Below are 16,230 nucleotides of genomic sequence, written 5' to 3'. Positions count from 1 at the left end.
CCAACCTACGCATTCTTTACAAATATAGCACACAGTTTCAGAGATTTTCACAGGGAGACAGCAAACGCCAAACGCCGATGCTACAGATTTCCGGATTGGTCGCCTTAAACAAAACGTCATTCTCCCGTTTTAGAAGAGCAATGCTGATTGGCAATCGATATTTCTGACGCCTTGAGCTGAAGGAGTAATGGAAGAGACCGAAAGATATACCTCTTCACCTCTGGTGTGGAGAGGGGCTGTTCCGTTGTCGCTCTTGGAGAGAGAACATGTAACAAGAGCGTGCGCGATCGTACGTGTACTCAAAGAGCGAGGAACAAGTCTCTCCTCAGTACTTCACTGGGAGAGCACCTTTGTCGAGAGCGAATCAGAGTGCGACTCTATATTGAGTCCTTGCGATTAAGCATTGTTCACTGTGTTGGCCGACACACTTATTGTGTGGTGTGAACGGACAGAGTTATAGTTAAACGCCTGTGAGCGAATTTTGAGTGGCATCGCAGTGGACTGGTTATCTGACCGGTGTACCACGCCAGCAGTTAGACTAGGGGCGAATAGGAGTCCTTGACTTCAACAAGGCGTAGGGGGAGTTTGATTGGCGAAGGTCAATCCAGATAGAACGAGAGTTATCTTATTTGTCAGCAGCGAGCGGCGCAGACAGCAGTCATCGCAGCTTACGGTATTGTGCGCTACAGCTCTTGCAAGCTCCATATTTCCTCCACAACAGTATACTTCACTGCATTTCACACACGACAGCCTCGACCATACCTAGCAAAGTTCTAACGGATAATTATTCAAGTTGAGTAGGCGCGGCTCTCAGCCATTCTGCCAAGTCAATAACAGTCTTAAACTGCGTATAGAAATTTCATTAGCGAATCCTATCCTTAAGAGGTAACTTCACATTCCGAAAAGAACCCGGAAATAACTTGTTCAGTTCATAACTAAAGGTGCCATTGTGATTTCTCAGAATTTTAGCAAAATAAATAATAATTTTCGTTAGTTTCATGTTTTTCTTACACTAACTAGCACTACTCGAGTACAGAAGTATCCCACTAGTTAAGTAAGAAATTTTGTGAATTTTTGTGTCATTTCCTTACAGCGGACGACTCCAGAAGATATTTATTGCTGAAAGTTTTTCAGGCATTTCTCTTTAGAACGTTAGGAGCGTCTGTTTGACTTCTGTAGTAGTGTGGGGGTGGTTCAAATGGTTCAAATGGCTCTGAGCACTATGGGACTCAACTGCTGAGGTCATTAGTCCCCTAGAACTTAGAACTAGTTAAACCTAACTAACCTAAGGACATCACAAACATCCATGCCCGAGGCAGGATTCGAACCTGCGACCGTAGCGGTAGTGTGGGGGTGGAAATTGCATCTTGCAGGAGCCACAGGGTAAACGGTACATCTCAGATTAATCCGTTGCACAGAATGACAGAGTAGCACCCACACGCTCACAGTTGTTACAGGCACTGACTATTCAGAAGAATAAGCTTCAGTGTTACTTTCGCAATGAATTGCAGCAGCTGCTGGAAGAAAACGAGTTTTCACTGACGTTGGTTTTCAGAGACAAAGCCACGACCCATATGTTTGGAAAAGGCGAATCCCGACAACATGTCTTTGGGGAACAGAATATTCGCACGAGACTGTGGAACACAATCGTGAATCACCTGTAGTCAACATATTTTGTGCCACCTTCTCTGCAAATATTAATGGACCAGTTTTCTTTGCGGAGGAAACTGTGACTGCTTTTGTGTACCTGGGCACGCTATGGCAATGTCTTATGTCTACAATTACATAAAAACAGTGGAGACTTCGTTTTGCTGCAAGACAGTCCTCCACCAGATTTTGTACGATGCGTTCGTGTCTTGTTCAGCGGCTCCCACAGTCGCCTGACTTAAGTCTGCATAATATCTCCTTGTGGGGTTATATCAAAGATCGTCTGTTGATGTGGGCACTGTTATTGACCATCACTTGATGGGACGAGTGTAGCGTTAGTCTGACTATCGTATTGAGGTTTGCCGCATCAAAAATGGTACCCGTTTGAGTACCTATAATGTGAGTTAAAACCTTGGAGAGATGCACATGTCCACCAATATGTGTCTATTTTCCGTATGTCTAGTAGTGTTCGCTCGGCTGCCTTCTGAAACTGTGGAGTTACTTGTGAATAACGCTGTAGATATAGCCTTTATTCCAGGCACTAACGTTATGACTGCTGTGTATTGCTGCACGCATCATTCAGCTTGGATGAAGCAACGCCTTGAAAGGGCCTGATTACAAAATTCTCTCTAAAAACTACTGTTACCGACACAAAGTCTTTATTGGGGGTACTGCGTCGGTATTGTTCTTTCCATATTGGCCACGACAGGACCCTACTATTTCAACTGAACTTTTCCTTTCCCCTGCGCCTAGACTTTTAACTTTAGCCCTGTATTCCCACATTCGTTCTCTCTGCTGTTCTTTCGTCTCCTCAGTCACCTGCTGATTACACACTCTCAAATGCAACAGAGAAATGAGTGATGCAACATGACCTTAAATGTCTCTTCAAACTGTGCATTGGCCATGAAGCTACAGGCGTTTGTTTACTTTTAACAGTGTTCCGGCGTAACCTATCACCAGCACACCATTCAGCAAATACACTATTGGCCATTAAAATTGCTACACCAAAAAGAAATGCAGATGATAAGCGGGTATTCATTGGACAAATATATTATACTAGAACTGACATTTTCACGCAATTTGGGTGCAGAGATCCTGAGAAATCAGTACCCAAAACAACCACCTCTGGCCGTAATAACGGCCTTGATAGGCCTGGGCATTGAGTCAAACAGAGCTTGGATGGCGTGTACAGGTACAGCTGCCCATGTAGCTTCAACACGATGCCACAGTTCATCAAGAGTAGTGACTGGCGTATTGTGACGAGCCAGTTGCTCAGCCACCATTGACCAGACGTTTCCGATTGGTGAGAGATCTGGAGAATGTGCTGGCCAGGACATCAGTCGAACATTTTCTGTATCCAGACAGGCCCGTACAGGACCCGCAACATGCGGTCGTGCATTATCCTGCTGAAATACAGGGTTTCACAGGGATCGAATGAAGGGTAGAACCACGGGTCGTAACACACCTGAAATTTAATGTCCACTATTCAAAGTGCCGTCAGCGCGAACAAGAGGTGACCGAGACATGTCACGAATGGCACCCCATACCATCACGCTGGGTGATACGCCAGTATGGGGATGTCTGTGATGCAGCGTCGAGGGTAACCGCAGCCATGGTATCCGAGCTGAAAGTCCATGCTGCTGCAAACGTCGTCGAACTGTTCATGCAGGCGATTGTTGTTTTGCAAACGTCTCCATCTGTTGACTCAGGGATTGAGATGTGGCTGTACAATCCATTACAGCCATGCGGATAAGATGCCTGTCATCTCAACTGCTAGTGATACGAGGCCGTTGGGATCCAGCATGGCGTTCCGTATTACCCTCCTGAACCCACCGATTGCATATTATGCCAACAGTCATTGGATCTCGACCAATGCGAGCAGCAATGTCGCTGTACGATAAACCGCAATCACGATAGGCTACAAGCCGACCTTTATCAAAGTCGGAAACGTGATGGTACCCATTTCTCCTCCTTACACGAGTCGTCACAACAACGTTTCACCTGGCAACGCCAGTCAACTGCTGTTTGCGTATGAGAAATCGGTTGGAAACTTTCTTTATGTCAGCACGTTGTAGGTGTCGCCACCGGCGCCAACCCTGTGTGAATGCTCTGAAAAGCTAATCATTGCATATCACAGCATCTTCTTCCTGTCGGTTAAATTTCTCATCTGTAGCACGTCATCTTCGTGGTGTAGCAATTTTAATGCCAGTAGTGTAGGTTGCATGAAGGTCGATAGTAAGTGCTGAATCAATTGTGCCTGTTAGGAGAAAGGCCAAAGACAGACTCGCAAGCAATGCGCCGCCAACGCCCCCTCAACGCCAGTGGACCAGAGGGCCCAGTCACTCACAGACAGCCACCCAGTGAGTCGCAGTCAGAGTCGCAGTCGCAATCAGTCAGAGTCACAGCCTCTAGCTCAGAGTCGGTCGGTACCTAGCAACCAGAGTAGTGTACATAGCGGGAATTGTACTTCACCAGCAGGGAGGCTAACGTGGACTGTTGCGGAAGAGATTGTACCATGACAACTTGCTTAAAGATAAGTAGTTTCTTCTTCTTATGAACGAAGAACCCTGTTAATACAAGTGTGCAGTTATGTAGTAGCAAGAGGATACTGATTTTCGTGAGTGCTACCATAAATTAACCTCTGATTATCTATTAATGTAAACAAGTGCTTGTAGCTTCATGCCTATAGCATAGTCTGAAGAGGAGACCTAGAAGGTCGTGTTGCATCACAGCTCTCTGCTGCATTCGTCAGCATGTAAGCAGAAACCGATCATGTATACGATTGGTGTTGACTCCCTCAACATGGGTTAGGTTGCTATATACTAAATAATATCAAAAGGACTGCTTCATGTATTTCATTTTATTACATTCGTAGTTTGCCTCGTGCTGTTGTGCCGCATCATAGACAATTCACTTAGTCCGAGGATCACATTACGGATTTCATTTATGGTGAGGCGACAGGAAATGAGCACGCAGCTTTATACACCTACAGCCACAGATATCTAAGTAAATATCAGCCACACCATTCTACGTTTGCCACTGTTCATCAGCGTCTGGATGAAATAGGTGGTTTCAAATGACATCCAAATGGTGAAGGTCGTATAGAAAACGTACGCACGTTACGATTTGAAGAGAATGTATTAGAGAGATTCAACACCTACCTGTCCACAAGCACTTGCGCTGTGGCACACACACTGCAAAGCAAACACATAGCAGTTTGGAGTGTGATGTATGAGGAGAGAAGGCATCCATTCCATTTTCAGAATGCACAGGCGCTGACGGCCCAGGATTTTGCAGTGGTGTTTGCAGCATCGGCCTACAAAGCCGTATTACACTGCGCATGTTTCGTTCATAGATGAAGCGTCCCTCAACCATGATGGTGTGTTAAACGTATTTGGGCGGAAGAGAACCTCCACGCCACCCAAGAATGAGGTCGTGGAGAAAAGTATTGGGCTAGCATGATACATGATTACGTGTTTGGACCATACATGCTCCATCCTCGGCTTACAGGCGATAGCTGCGTAATGACAAGTGCTGCCGGATTTACTGGAAGAGGTGGTACTTGCAGTCCATCGAATATGTGGTTCCAGCCAAATGGGCCACTAACACCAATCTATCTTCCAGAATCGGACGGATGATTGGGGATAGTTGTATTGGTTGACGTAGCCCTTATTTGACCACCTCGGTCGCCCAACCTCAACCCACGGGACGCTTTCATGTGGGATAATCTGAAGAATGTAGCCCTTATTTGACCACCTCGGTCGCCCAACCTCAACCCACTGGATGCTTTCATGTGGGATAATCTGAAGAATGTAGCGCTTATTTGACCACCTCAGTCGCCCAACCTCAACCCACTGCACGCTTTAATGTGGGATAATCTGAAGAATGTAGCGTATGAAGCCCCAGCGATCGACAAGCTATATGACGCTGGAGTTTACGAAATCGGCTGCGAGTATGGACTAGTGTACGCAGGCGACCCATCAGCACATGGGCATCTGAACATGAAAAATACAGGGCTATTACAAATGATTGAAGCAATTTCATAAATTCACTGTAGCTCCGTTCATTGACATATGGTCACGACACACTACAGATACGTAGAAAAACTCATAAAGTTTTGTTCGGCTGAAGCCGCACTTCAGGTTTCTGCCGCCAGAGCGCTAGAAGAGCGCAGTGAGACAAAATGGCGACAGGAGCCGAGAAAGCGTATGTCGTGCTTCAAGTGCACTCACATCAGTCAGTCATAACAGTGCAACGACACTTCAGGACGAAGTTCAACAAAGATCCACCAAAACTACAAGCCCTGACACTTGGTGACAAAGTCAAACGCTTTGAATTTTCGGCGCGGTTGCAACAGCTCATGGAAGAAGATGCGTTCAGTGCGAAACTTGTTTTCAGTGATGAAGCAACATTTTTTCTTAATGGTGAAGTGAACAGACACAATGTGCGAATCTGGGCGGTAGAGAATCCTCACGCATTCGTGCAGCAAATTCGCAATTCACCAAAAGTTAACGTGTTTTGTGCAATCTCACGGTTTAAAGTTTACGGCCCCTTTTTCTTCTGCGAAAGAAACGTTACAGGACACGTGTATCTGGACATGCTGGAAAATTGGCTCATGCCACAACTGGAGACCGACAGCGCCGACTTCATCTTTCAACAGGATGGTGCTCCACCGCACTTCCATCATGATGTTCGGCATTTCTTAAACAGGAGATTGGAAAACCGATGTATCGGTCGTGGTGGAGATCAAGATCAGCAATTCATGTCGTGGCCTCCACGCTCTCCCAACTTAACCCCATGCGATTTCTTTCTGTGGGGTTATGTGAAAGATTCAGTGTTTAAACCTCCTCTACCAAGAAACGTGCCAGAACTGCGAGCTCGCATCACCGATGCTTTCAAACTCATTGATGGGGACATGCTGCGCCGAGTGTGGGAGGAACTTGATTATCGGCTTGATGTCTGCCGAATCACTAAAGGGGCACATATCGAACATTTGTGAATGCCTAAAAAACTTTTTGAGTTTTTGTATGTGTGTGCAAAGCATTGTGAAAATATCTCAAATAATAAAGTTATTGTAGAGCTGTGAAATCGCTTCAATCATTTGTAATAACCCTGTACATCCGACTAGGAGAACACAGCTTGTCAGCAGTGGCTCAATACCAGCATATGACAAACAGATAGCATTTCGAGGAGCCCGCGCACTGACGAAACAGCTTCTTACCTTGAGGAGGAAGATTATAGAGGCGATAGAAACAGCTAAGCGACCTGCCAACGTCAATAAAGAGGACGGGTACAGACTTCTGGCGTCTTGGCTGCCAGCAGGAAGAGCGCTACGGAACGGCAGCTCAGAGGACGTCGACATCGAGATCATTAGAGACGGAGCACAGATTCAAGTTGTGTCAAGGGCGGGGAAGGAAATCTACTGTGCCCTTTCAAGGGAACCAACGCTGCATATGGCAGTTCATACGAAGCAACCCACACAGTCGCGCGGGAGACATTAGGGGCCTTTGGTACCCAGACGGTTCTGGGCAGCAAGTAAACAGCGCTACGTCACAACTTCCACCCGTTTCCCGTTCGCCCATTTCTACCAGTGGCATGCAATAAAGCAAACACCAATCACGAACGTCAGTTTCCACCACTGAATGAAAACGACGAAAACGCCAATAAAGGGCGTCCAACACCTGTCCTTCTCGCCCTCAATAATCAGAGTTCAACATCAGTCTCTTTCGCAAGTAAATAACAACCAAACTTTTCTCGTTCAGTAGTTAGCAGTAAGACAACCCGGGGAAGGTCACTTGCAATAGGTGCCGAAACTTCGGAAACACACTGAAAATGCGGCCAGAGACCCAGAAGAATTTTATTGAATGAAGATGACAGTCGTTCCCCACCGACTTCCCCACCGACCGTGCTGATGACACTTAACTCCATGTAACTTTTTCATCTTCCCCAAGGTGAATGAGGAAATATTTCACGCAGTGAAGGACACTCAACAGAAACCGCAGAAATCACTAAACACCGAGACGAAGAAAGGCTTCCTAAATGCATTTCAGAAATGGCAGGAACGTTGAGGTCTGTGTACGCGCCCCCAAAGGGACTATTGTGAACGTCATGGTGCAAAATAACATCTAGGTAATATGTAATAGTTTTAATTAATATATTTAGGGAGCTTTTGGATCTTGTGCAGAAACTGAATGGTACTATGAGAATAATAGTCTCCACCGCGTATGACATCGCAACTTAAGACTTTTTCACTTTGCTTAATTCCATTCCACCATCTTTTGAGTCAATTCTGTGCTCTCACAAAGAAAATTCTTATCCCAGAGTCATCACCGCTGTCAATTCACGAACTTCGCGTAGATCTCTGGTCAGGTGTCTCGGAATTCCATCTCTGCCTTCCCTGTACACATACCCCATCCCGCGATTTGTTATTGACGATACTGACTCGCTCAGAAGAAACTCCGACTTTACTCAGTGAACACCAGACAGAAAGAAACGATTTGCACTTGCATAACACTTCCTTAAGCATTGTGCACCACAAAAATGCAAACAAACTTCTTCTCCATGACAATGCGAAGCCTCACACAAGTCTGCGGGCCCCAGAGGAGCTCACAAAACTTCGTTGGACTGTTCTCCCTCGTCCACCCTACAGCCCGGATCTCGCAAATTCCATCTGTTTGGTCCAATCGAGGATGCACTCCTCGGAAAGAGGTACCTGTATGACGGGGAGGCTACTGATGCAGCGACACGTGGGCCCCGACATCGACCAGTGGAGTGGTACCAGGCCATCCCAGTCAGGTGGCGTAAGGCCGTCACACTGAGCGGAGACAATGTTGGAAATTGTGGTGTTGTGGGCTAAAGACTATGGAATAACGTGGTGCACTGGAATCTTGATTAAAGCCAACCTGCTTTCGGATAAAACGTGCTGCATTACTTGCTGGACGCCCTACGTAGGTATCACTAACCAAACTCTGAAATACGTCGGCGTGTATGATTTTCATAGCTCCCGTGTGATGTTGCAGGTTGTGGAGTACAAGAGGCTGGCGGGTGGCGTGGAGTTTGTGGACGCCATTCCCAAGAATCCCTCCGGGAAGCTGCTGCGGCGAGTTCTGAGGCAGCAGGCGCAGTGAACTGCGAGACGGGCAGACGATGGCAGCCACACCACACCACGAAACGACCGCTATGGCGGCAGAAAAGGACGCAGGGAAGCTCTCTCCATTGGTCACGCAGGGTTTCATAAATCGGACTTGTGTATTTGTACGTGATTGTTCACTTTCCAGCCAACGGGAATAGTAAATAACTTTCCGTCTGTACGAGCACACAGAAAATAAACGCCAAACGCTTTCTTGCCTATATTAATGAATTCTTTTATTGTTCCTCTAACCTTTGGTGCCGCCTCAACAGGTTAATGACTGGACATGGTTGCTGTAGCTACTTCAGGTACAAATGGGGCTGGATCAGTTCACCAGTGTGTGAATGTAATCAAGAGGAGCAGACAATTGAACATTTAGTCCGACGCTGTGCACTTCATTCATACCCTGGAATTCCCGATGGCGTGTTCACTCTCACACCCAGCTTAATTAACTGGTTGAAAAACACGGACTTTAAGGTTTAATCTTGTCTAATATCATATGTATATTGTATAAAATCATCTGCATTATATCAACTGTTTATTGTATAAAATCACCATACGATTAAATAAATAAATCGTTTCTCTGTAAAATAATTGCACATTTAACGGTAAGCGACAAAGAAGTTGTGTTTCTATTCTTCCACTAGTATCATATGTTATCAAGCAGTTTTCGTCTTACTAACCCATCACCAGGCAACAACAGATGAGCGGTAGCATCCGTCTGGTTTGGGACTGGGATTGCGATGTTCTATTTTGAGGGGGGCGGAGGGGGGAGGAGGGAAGCGGAATTTATACCTTGATTTGCTCCATATCCCTGATGTTCTTTTGCCTGATGCAATCTACCGAACACGAAAAAAGAAAGGAGAACCGTAAACACGGCCACTTCGACCGATCTTAAGATTCAAATGTCACTAACGTGACTGTTGTTTAACTTCTGTTCTCCTTATGTTAGTGAACGTAGGGAATTGCGAGAGAGAATTACACACTACTTACTGCAATGCAGTTTCTAAAATGCAGAGGAAGTAATGGAAAAATGTAGGTGGTCAAAGTTAGCATATTGGGGATACATATTTTCTACTACATTTTGAAATGATTGTTAAACATATCTGCTACCCGCGTCTTATCATTTTATAGCTCTTCCATTTACATTAATATTGATGTTACCCTGTTCTGTAGCTCGTTGTTCTGTCTCGCGTTCTACTACGTAACCAGACGTTCAATGAATCCCCAGCTCCGGGTACTTGGGACAGCGACCCACAGAAATCAAAACACCAGGTGGTCCGATCTGCTAAGACTAGAAAACGGTGCCAGTACACCAGCCTTCGCAACAAGAACTAGTTCAGATCCTTAACATATATATACTCGTTCATGTTATGATAGTATATAGCCAGCAATTATCCGAAATGTCACCAGTCACCCTCATCTCAATACCAAGCCAGCAAGAGTGATCGCAAAACAATACAAACAACATAGACACTATGGACCTCATATCCGCCAGTGTACAAAATTTCGGTAGAGAACCATAAAAATTAGATATAAGTGCAATGGACAACCACGCACATAGGACAGACTTAGCATAAGTCTCAGTCATTAACTTGTAACCATTCATGCCCATCTCACCCACCAAGACGTTGAACATGGACACCACAGTCCGACTGCGTCTGAGTAGAAGGAAGAGCTCTCAGTCCCATCATTGTATGCTTGTGCCTAAAGTGCCTACTATACAAGTTAAGTAAGTAAAAGTAGATCTACAGGAAACCACGACACTCGTAGCAATGAATGGCTCGAAACGAGTGATGGATGGCGCGGTACGCTGATCACAGTCCGATGGAAGGCGTGGGTTTGGGGAATTCCCGGAGAACTTGTACCTCTGATCATATGCAGTGCCAACAGTGGGGTAAGAAAGTAGTCTTATAATGGTACATCTACATCTACATGGATATTCTGCAAATCACATTTAAGGGCCTGGCAGAGGGTCCATCGAAGCACCTTCACAATTCTCTATTATTCCAATCTCGTATAGCGCGCGGAAAGAACGAACACCTATATCTTTCCGTACGAGCTCTGATTAACCATATTTTATCGATGTTTCTCCCTATGTAGGTCAGCGTCAACAATATATTTCCGCATTCCGAGGGGAAAGTTGGTGATTGGAATTTCGTGAGAAGATTCCCCCGCAACAAAAAACGCCTTTGTTTTAACGATGCCTACCCCAGATCCTGTATCATTTCAGTGGCACACTGCCGGCAGCGGTGCCCAAGCGGTTCTAGGCGCTTCAGTCCGGAAGCGCGCGACCGCTACGGTCGCAGGTTCGAATCCTGCCTCGGGCATGGATCTGTGTGACGTCTTTAGGTTAGTTAAGTTTAAGTAGTTCTAAGTTCTAGGGGACTGATGACCTCAGATGTTAAGTCCCATAGTGCTCAGAGCCATTTTTTTTAATTTTTTTTTTACATTTTCTAAGTGTCCCGCCAATAAACCGCAGTCTCTGGTTAGCCCTCCCCAATACATTTCCTATGTGTCCGTTCCAATTTAAGTTGTTCGTAACTGTAATTCCTGGGTATTTAGTTGACTTTACGGCTTTTAGATTAGACTGATTTATAGTGTAACCGAAGTTTAACGAGTTTCTTTTAGCACTCATGTGGATGACCTCACACTTTTCGTTATTTAGGGCAAATTGCCAATTTTAGCACCATTCAGATATCTTTTCTAAATCGTTTTGGAATTTCTTTTGATCTTATGATGACTTTATTAGTCGATAAACGACAGCGTCATCTGCAAACAACGGAAGACGGCTGCTGCGATTGTCTCCCAAATAGTTTATATAGATAAGGAACAGCAAATGGCCTATAGCACTTCCTTGGGGAACGCCAGAAATCACTTCCGTTTTACTCGATGACTTTCCGTCACTTACTACGAACTGTGACCTCTCTGACAGGAAATCGCAAATCCAGTCACATAGCTGAGACGATATTCCATAACCACGCAACTTCACTACAAGCCACTTACGTGGTAGTCAAAAGCCTTCCGCAAATCCAGAAATACGGAATCAATATGAAATGCTTTGTCAATAGCACTCAACACTTCATGTGAGTAAAGAACTAGTTGGATTTCACAAAAACGATGTTTCTAAACCCACGCTGACTGTGTGTCAATAGACCGTTTTCTTCGAGGTGATTCATAATGTTCGAACACAATACATGTTCGAAAATTCTGCTGCATATCGACGTTAACGATGTGTTGTTGTTGTTGTGGTCTTCAGTCCTGAGACTGGTTTGATGCAGCTCTCCATGCTACTCTATCCTGTGCAAGCTTCTTCATCTCCCAGTAACTACTGCAACCTACATCCTTCTGAATCTGCTTGGCGTATTCATCTCTTGGTCTCCCTCTACAATTTTTACCCTCCACGCTGCCCTCCAATACTAAATTGGTGATCCCTTGATGCCTCCGAACATGTCCTACCAACCGATCCCTTCTTCTAGTCAAGTTGTGCCACAAACTCCTCTTCTCCCCAAACCTATTCAACACCTCCTCATTAGTTACGTGATCTACCCATCTAATCTTCAGCATTCTTCTGTAGCACCACATTTCGAAAGTTTCTATTCTCTTCTTGTCTAAGCTATTTATCGTCCATGTTTCACTTCCATACATGGCTACACTCCATACAAATACTTTCAGAAACGACTTCCTGACACTTAAATATATACTCGATGTTAACAAATTTCTCTTCTTCAGAAACGCTTTCCTTCTCATTGCCAGTCTACATTTTATATCCTGTCTACTTCGACCATCATCAGTTATTTTGCTCCCCAAATAGCAAAACCCCTTTACTACTTTAAGTGTCTCATTTCCTAATCTAATTCCCTCAGCATCATCCGACTTAATTCGACTACATTCCATTATCCTCGTTTTGCTTTTGTTGAAGTTCATTTTATACCCTCCTTTCAAGACACTATCCATTCCGTTCAACTGCTCTTCCAAGTCCTTTGCTGTCTCTGACAGAATTACAATGTCATCGGCGAACCTCAAAGTTTTTTATTTCTTCCCCATGGATTTTAATACCTACTCCGAATTTTTCTTTTGTTTCCTTTACTACTTGCTCAATATACAAATTGAATAACATTGGGGAGAGTCCGTTAACGATATGGGCCTGTAATTAAGTAGATACTTCCTATTACCTTTCTTGAGTATTGGTGTGACCTGTGGAACTTTGCAGTCTTTGGGTACGGATCTTTCTTCGAGCAAACTGTTGTATATGATTGTTAAGTATGCAGCTAATGCATCAACATACTCTGAAGGGTGCTTTCTGTGTCTGGGTGTGGTCTCTTTGGAATGCTTAAGGGAAGGCTAAATGCAGGATAGGTATGGACGCGTTCTACGGCACTGTGTAGTGTGTACAGTAGAGGAGCCGTTCAGAGGCGATGACTGATCGGATCAGCGTGACAGTCCACCCTGTCATAAAGGGGCACCTGTGACTTGTGGACAATAACATCCTTGAAATGGACTTGGCTGCGCAAGCTCCCTACCTAAACCCAATGAAATTCCTTTCAGACAAGTCGGACCGCCGAATTTGCTCCAGACGACGGCGTCAGACGTTACTACCTCCCGCGGTGTCGGCTGTTGAGGAAGAATGGATTGCCTTTCCTCCACAGACAATCAGACGTCTCACTGAAAATATCTGCAGCAGAGATCAAACCGTCATAAAGGCGAAGAGTGGACACACCCCCTATTAATCTCCACTAAGAGGTGTCAGGATGCCGTTGATCATATTCGTTTTGTTACAACAGCTAGTGGTGTACCGTGGTACAGCTGCATAGGGAAAGCAATTGACAGTGTATTGAAAGTGACAATCATTGAACTATTTGAAGAAAACATAAATTAGTTACAAACTACGTCGTGCACACACTTTGTCAACATCTAAACGTAACTATAGATGTTCGGATTTAGGTTATGAGATGTTCGATGTTCAAGTCAATTTATTGTTCGATTCAATTTAGTGTGACGTTTTAATAAAGTCATATTTGCATTAGTGGTGCACTGTGATACGTTTCGGCGCACTTTTTGACGAGAGGAAGTGGGTTACCGAATAAAAAATACAGGGTGCTCTCTAAGAAAGACGTACTGCTCTTCATATATTCGTAACGAAAAAATAACAACTGAACTACGTGTAAGACAGCAGTATAGGCAATAACAGAATAGAAGCTTCGGAAACGTGGGTAGGTAATGTAGTTAATGACGAGGTACTGCTTCGAATTGGGCGGAAAAGAAATTTATGGCACAAAATGACTGAACGAAGGAACCGGTTTTACAGGGTACATACTGAGTCATTAAGATATGATCAGAAATTGTTGGCGGGTAAAAACACTTGGGAACAGTAATCAGGTTCAGATGAATGTAGATTGCAGCTGTAATACAGAGACGAAGACACTCGCACAGGATAGAGCGGTGTAGAGAGCTGTATCAGACCAGTCTTCGGACGCGAGACGACAACAACAACAAAAACTACACTCAGTCTGCGCCTAGTTTTTGTTTACGAGACGATGGCGATATTTTTTTGATACAGTCCAGTAATTTACATTCTCCGTCTGCATTTCGTGCCCCTACTAATTATTCCCTCGCTACAAATGCCAGCTTCTACAACTGCGAAAGGGGACTCGGTTGGGCGGGGTGTTCCGTTAGGAGGCGACGGGCAATTGTTTTTGCCTCGTCGTCTACTGTGTCGGGACAACGCCGCTCACCTGCTGAACGTCTGTCCATTTCCTGCGATTACGCGGGACAAGAGGAGAGGATCGCGCAAGAAATCTCTCCAGCACTATACACACTGAGGTGAGAAAAGTCGTGCGACAGCGATATCCACACGTACAGATGACGGTAGTACGGCGTACACGAGGTATAAAAGGGGGGTGGCCGAGCTGTCACTTGTCCTCAAGTGATTCTGTGAAAATTTGTCCTACGTGCCTTTGGACTCAGGGCGGGAATTGACAGAGTTTGTACGGAGAATAGCAGTCGGAGCTAGGCGCATGTCACATTCCATTTCGGAAATCGTTAGGGAAATGCAATATTCCGAGATCGACAGTGTCAAGGGTATGCCGAGAATACGGAATGTCAGGCGTTACTTCTCACCACGGACAACGCAGGGGCCGACTGCCTTCACTTAACGATGGAGAGCAGCGGCGTTTGCGTAGAGTTGTCAGTGCTACTAGACAAGCAACACGGTGAAATCAATTTGGGACGTACGACGAACGTATCTGCTACGACGGTGGGGCGAAATCTGGCGTTGATGGGCTGTGGCAGCAGACGACCTACGCGAGTGCCTGCAGCCCCTCTCCTGGGCTCAGGACCGTATCAATTGGATCCCAGACTACTGGAAAACTTTGGCCTGGTTACAGGAGTCCCAGTTTCAACCGGTAAGGGCTGATGGTGGGGTCCAAGTGTGGCGCAGACCTTTACGAAGCCATGGACCCAAAAAAAAAAACAAAAAAAACGGAGAGGATAAAGAAGATGAGGTCAGCCTTCTGCATGACGAGAGAGATACACAATAAAAAGAATATATCCATAGAGGCAAAGATAAGCCACTACAAGGCAACGGTGAGGAATGCAGTATTATATGCTGCTGAGACGATGACACTGGGGAGAAATGGGGCAGAAAAAAAAGAGAAAGAAGAGAGAAAAATACTGAGAAAAATACTAGGTCCCAAAAGAGGTGGAGAGTGGTGGATGCGAAGATCTAGGGAAGAATTGTACCGGAACATGAGAACAATATCCGGGGAAATCAGACTCAGAAGGGCAAGGTTTGCTGGGCATGTAGTTAGGATGAGCATGGACAGAATGACGAAGAGAGTGTGGGAAACAACAGGGAGGACAAGGGGAAAGACAGGACCCAAGTGGTTTGTTGAACTTCGGAAGGACTGGTTGGAACTGGGGATCAAGGTCGAAGAAAAGGAAAATTGGAAGAACAAACATACACCGACCAATACGCCAGAGATCAATGACAGAGAGGAATACAGGAAAAGATTAGAGTGTCACCAGTGGAGCCTACAGGAGGAACGGAAACAGAAGATCTCGGAAGAAGAGCGGGAGAGAAGAAGAGAAAGAATGAAGAGGTTTTGGGAGAAGAAGAGGAGAATGCAGTCCACGAAGGGGCTACCCGTGGTCCTAAAGACGCCGTAACTCAAGAAGAAGGTGGTGTCTCCGTGATGGTGTGGGCTGTCCAACTGAACTGATCATCGACTGGAAATATTTATTTTTGGCTACTTGGGGACGATTTGCAGCCATTCATCAACTTCGGCCTCCGAAACAACGATGGAATTTTTACGGATTATTGTTTGCGATTGGTTTGAAGATTGTTCTGGACAGTTCGAAAAAATGATCTGGACACTCAGATCGCCCGACATGAATCCCATTTAACATTTATGGGACATAATCGACAGTTCAATTCGCTCACAAAATCCTGCCAC

At 45.2% G+C, this 16,230-nt stretch overlaps 1 protein-coding gene across 1 annotated transcript in view; it reads left to right on the top strand.

The window, feature by feature from the left end:
- The window catches only part of LOC124717082 (4-coumarate--CoA ligase-like), a 110,576-nt gene extending 101,573 nt beyond the window's left edge, over positions 1-9,003 (top strand). Inside the window, exon 10 of the mRNA XM_047243779.1 lies at positions 8,667-9,003. Within this exon, the coding sequence (XP_047099735.1) occupies positions 8,667-8,774 (108 nt within the window). The 3' untranslated portion in view covers positions 8,775-9,003. The remainder of the gene's footprint in view (positions 1-8,666) is intronic.
- The last annotated feature ends 7,227 nt before the right edge of the window (positions 9,004-16,230 follow it).

This window comes from Schistocerca piceifrons, chromosome 9, assembly GCF_021461385.2.
Source record: "Schistocerca piceifrons isolate TAMUIC-IGC-003096 chromosome 9, iqSchPice1.1, whole genome shotgun sequence".
NCBI lineage: Eukaryota > Metazoa > Arthropoda > Insecta > Orthoptera > Acrididae > Schistocerca > Schistocerca piceifrons.
Note: the sequence above shows the minus strand (reverse complement) of the source record. Positions and strands in the feature narration are given on the sequence as shown.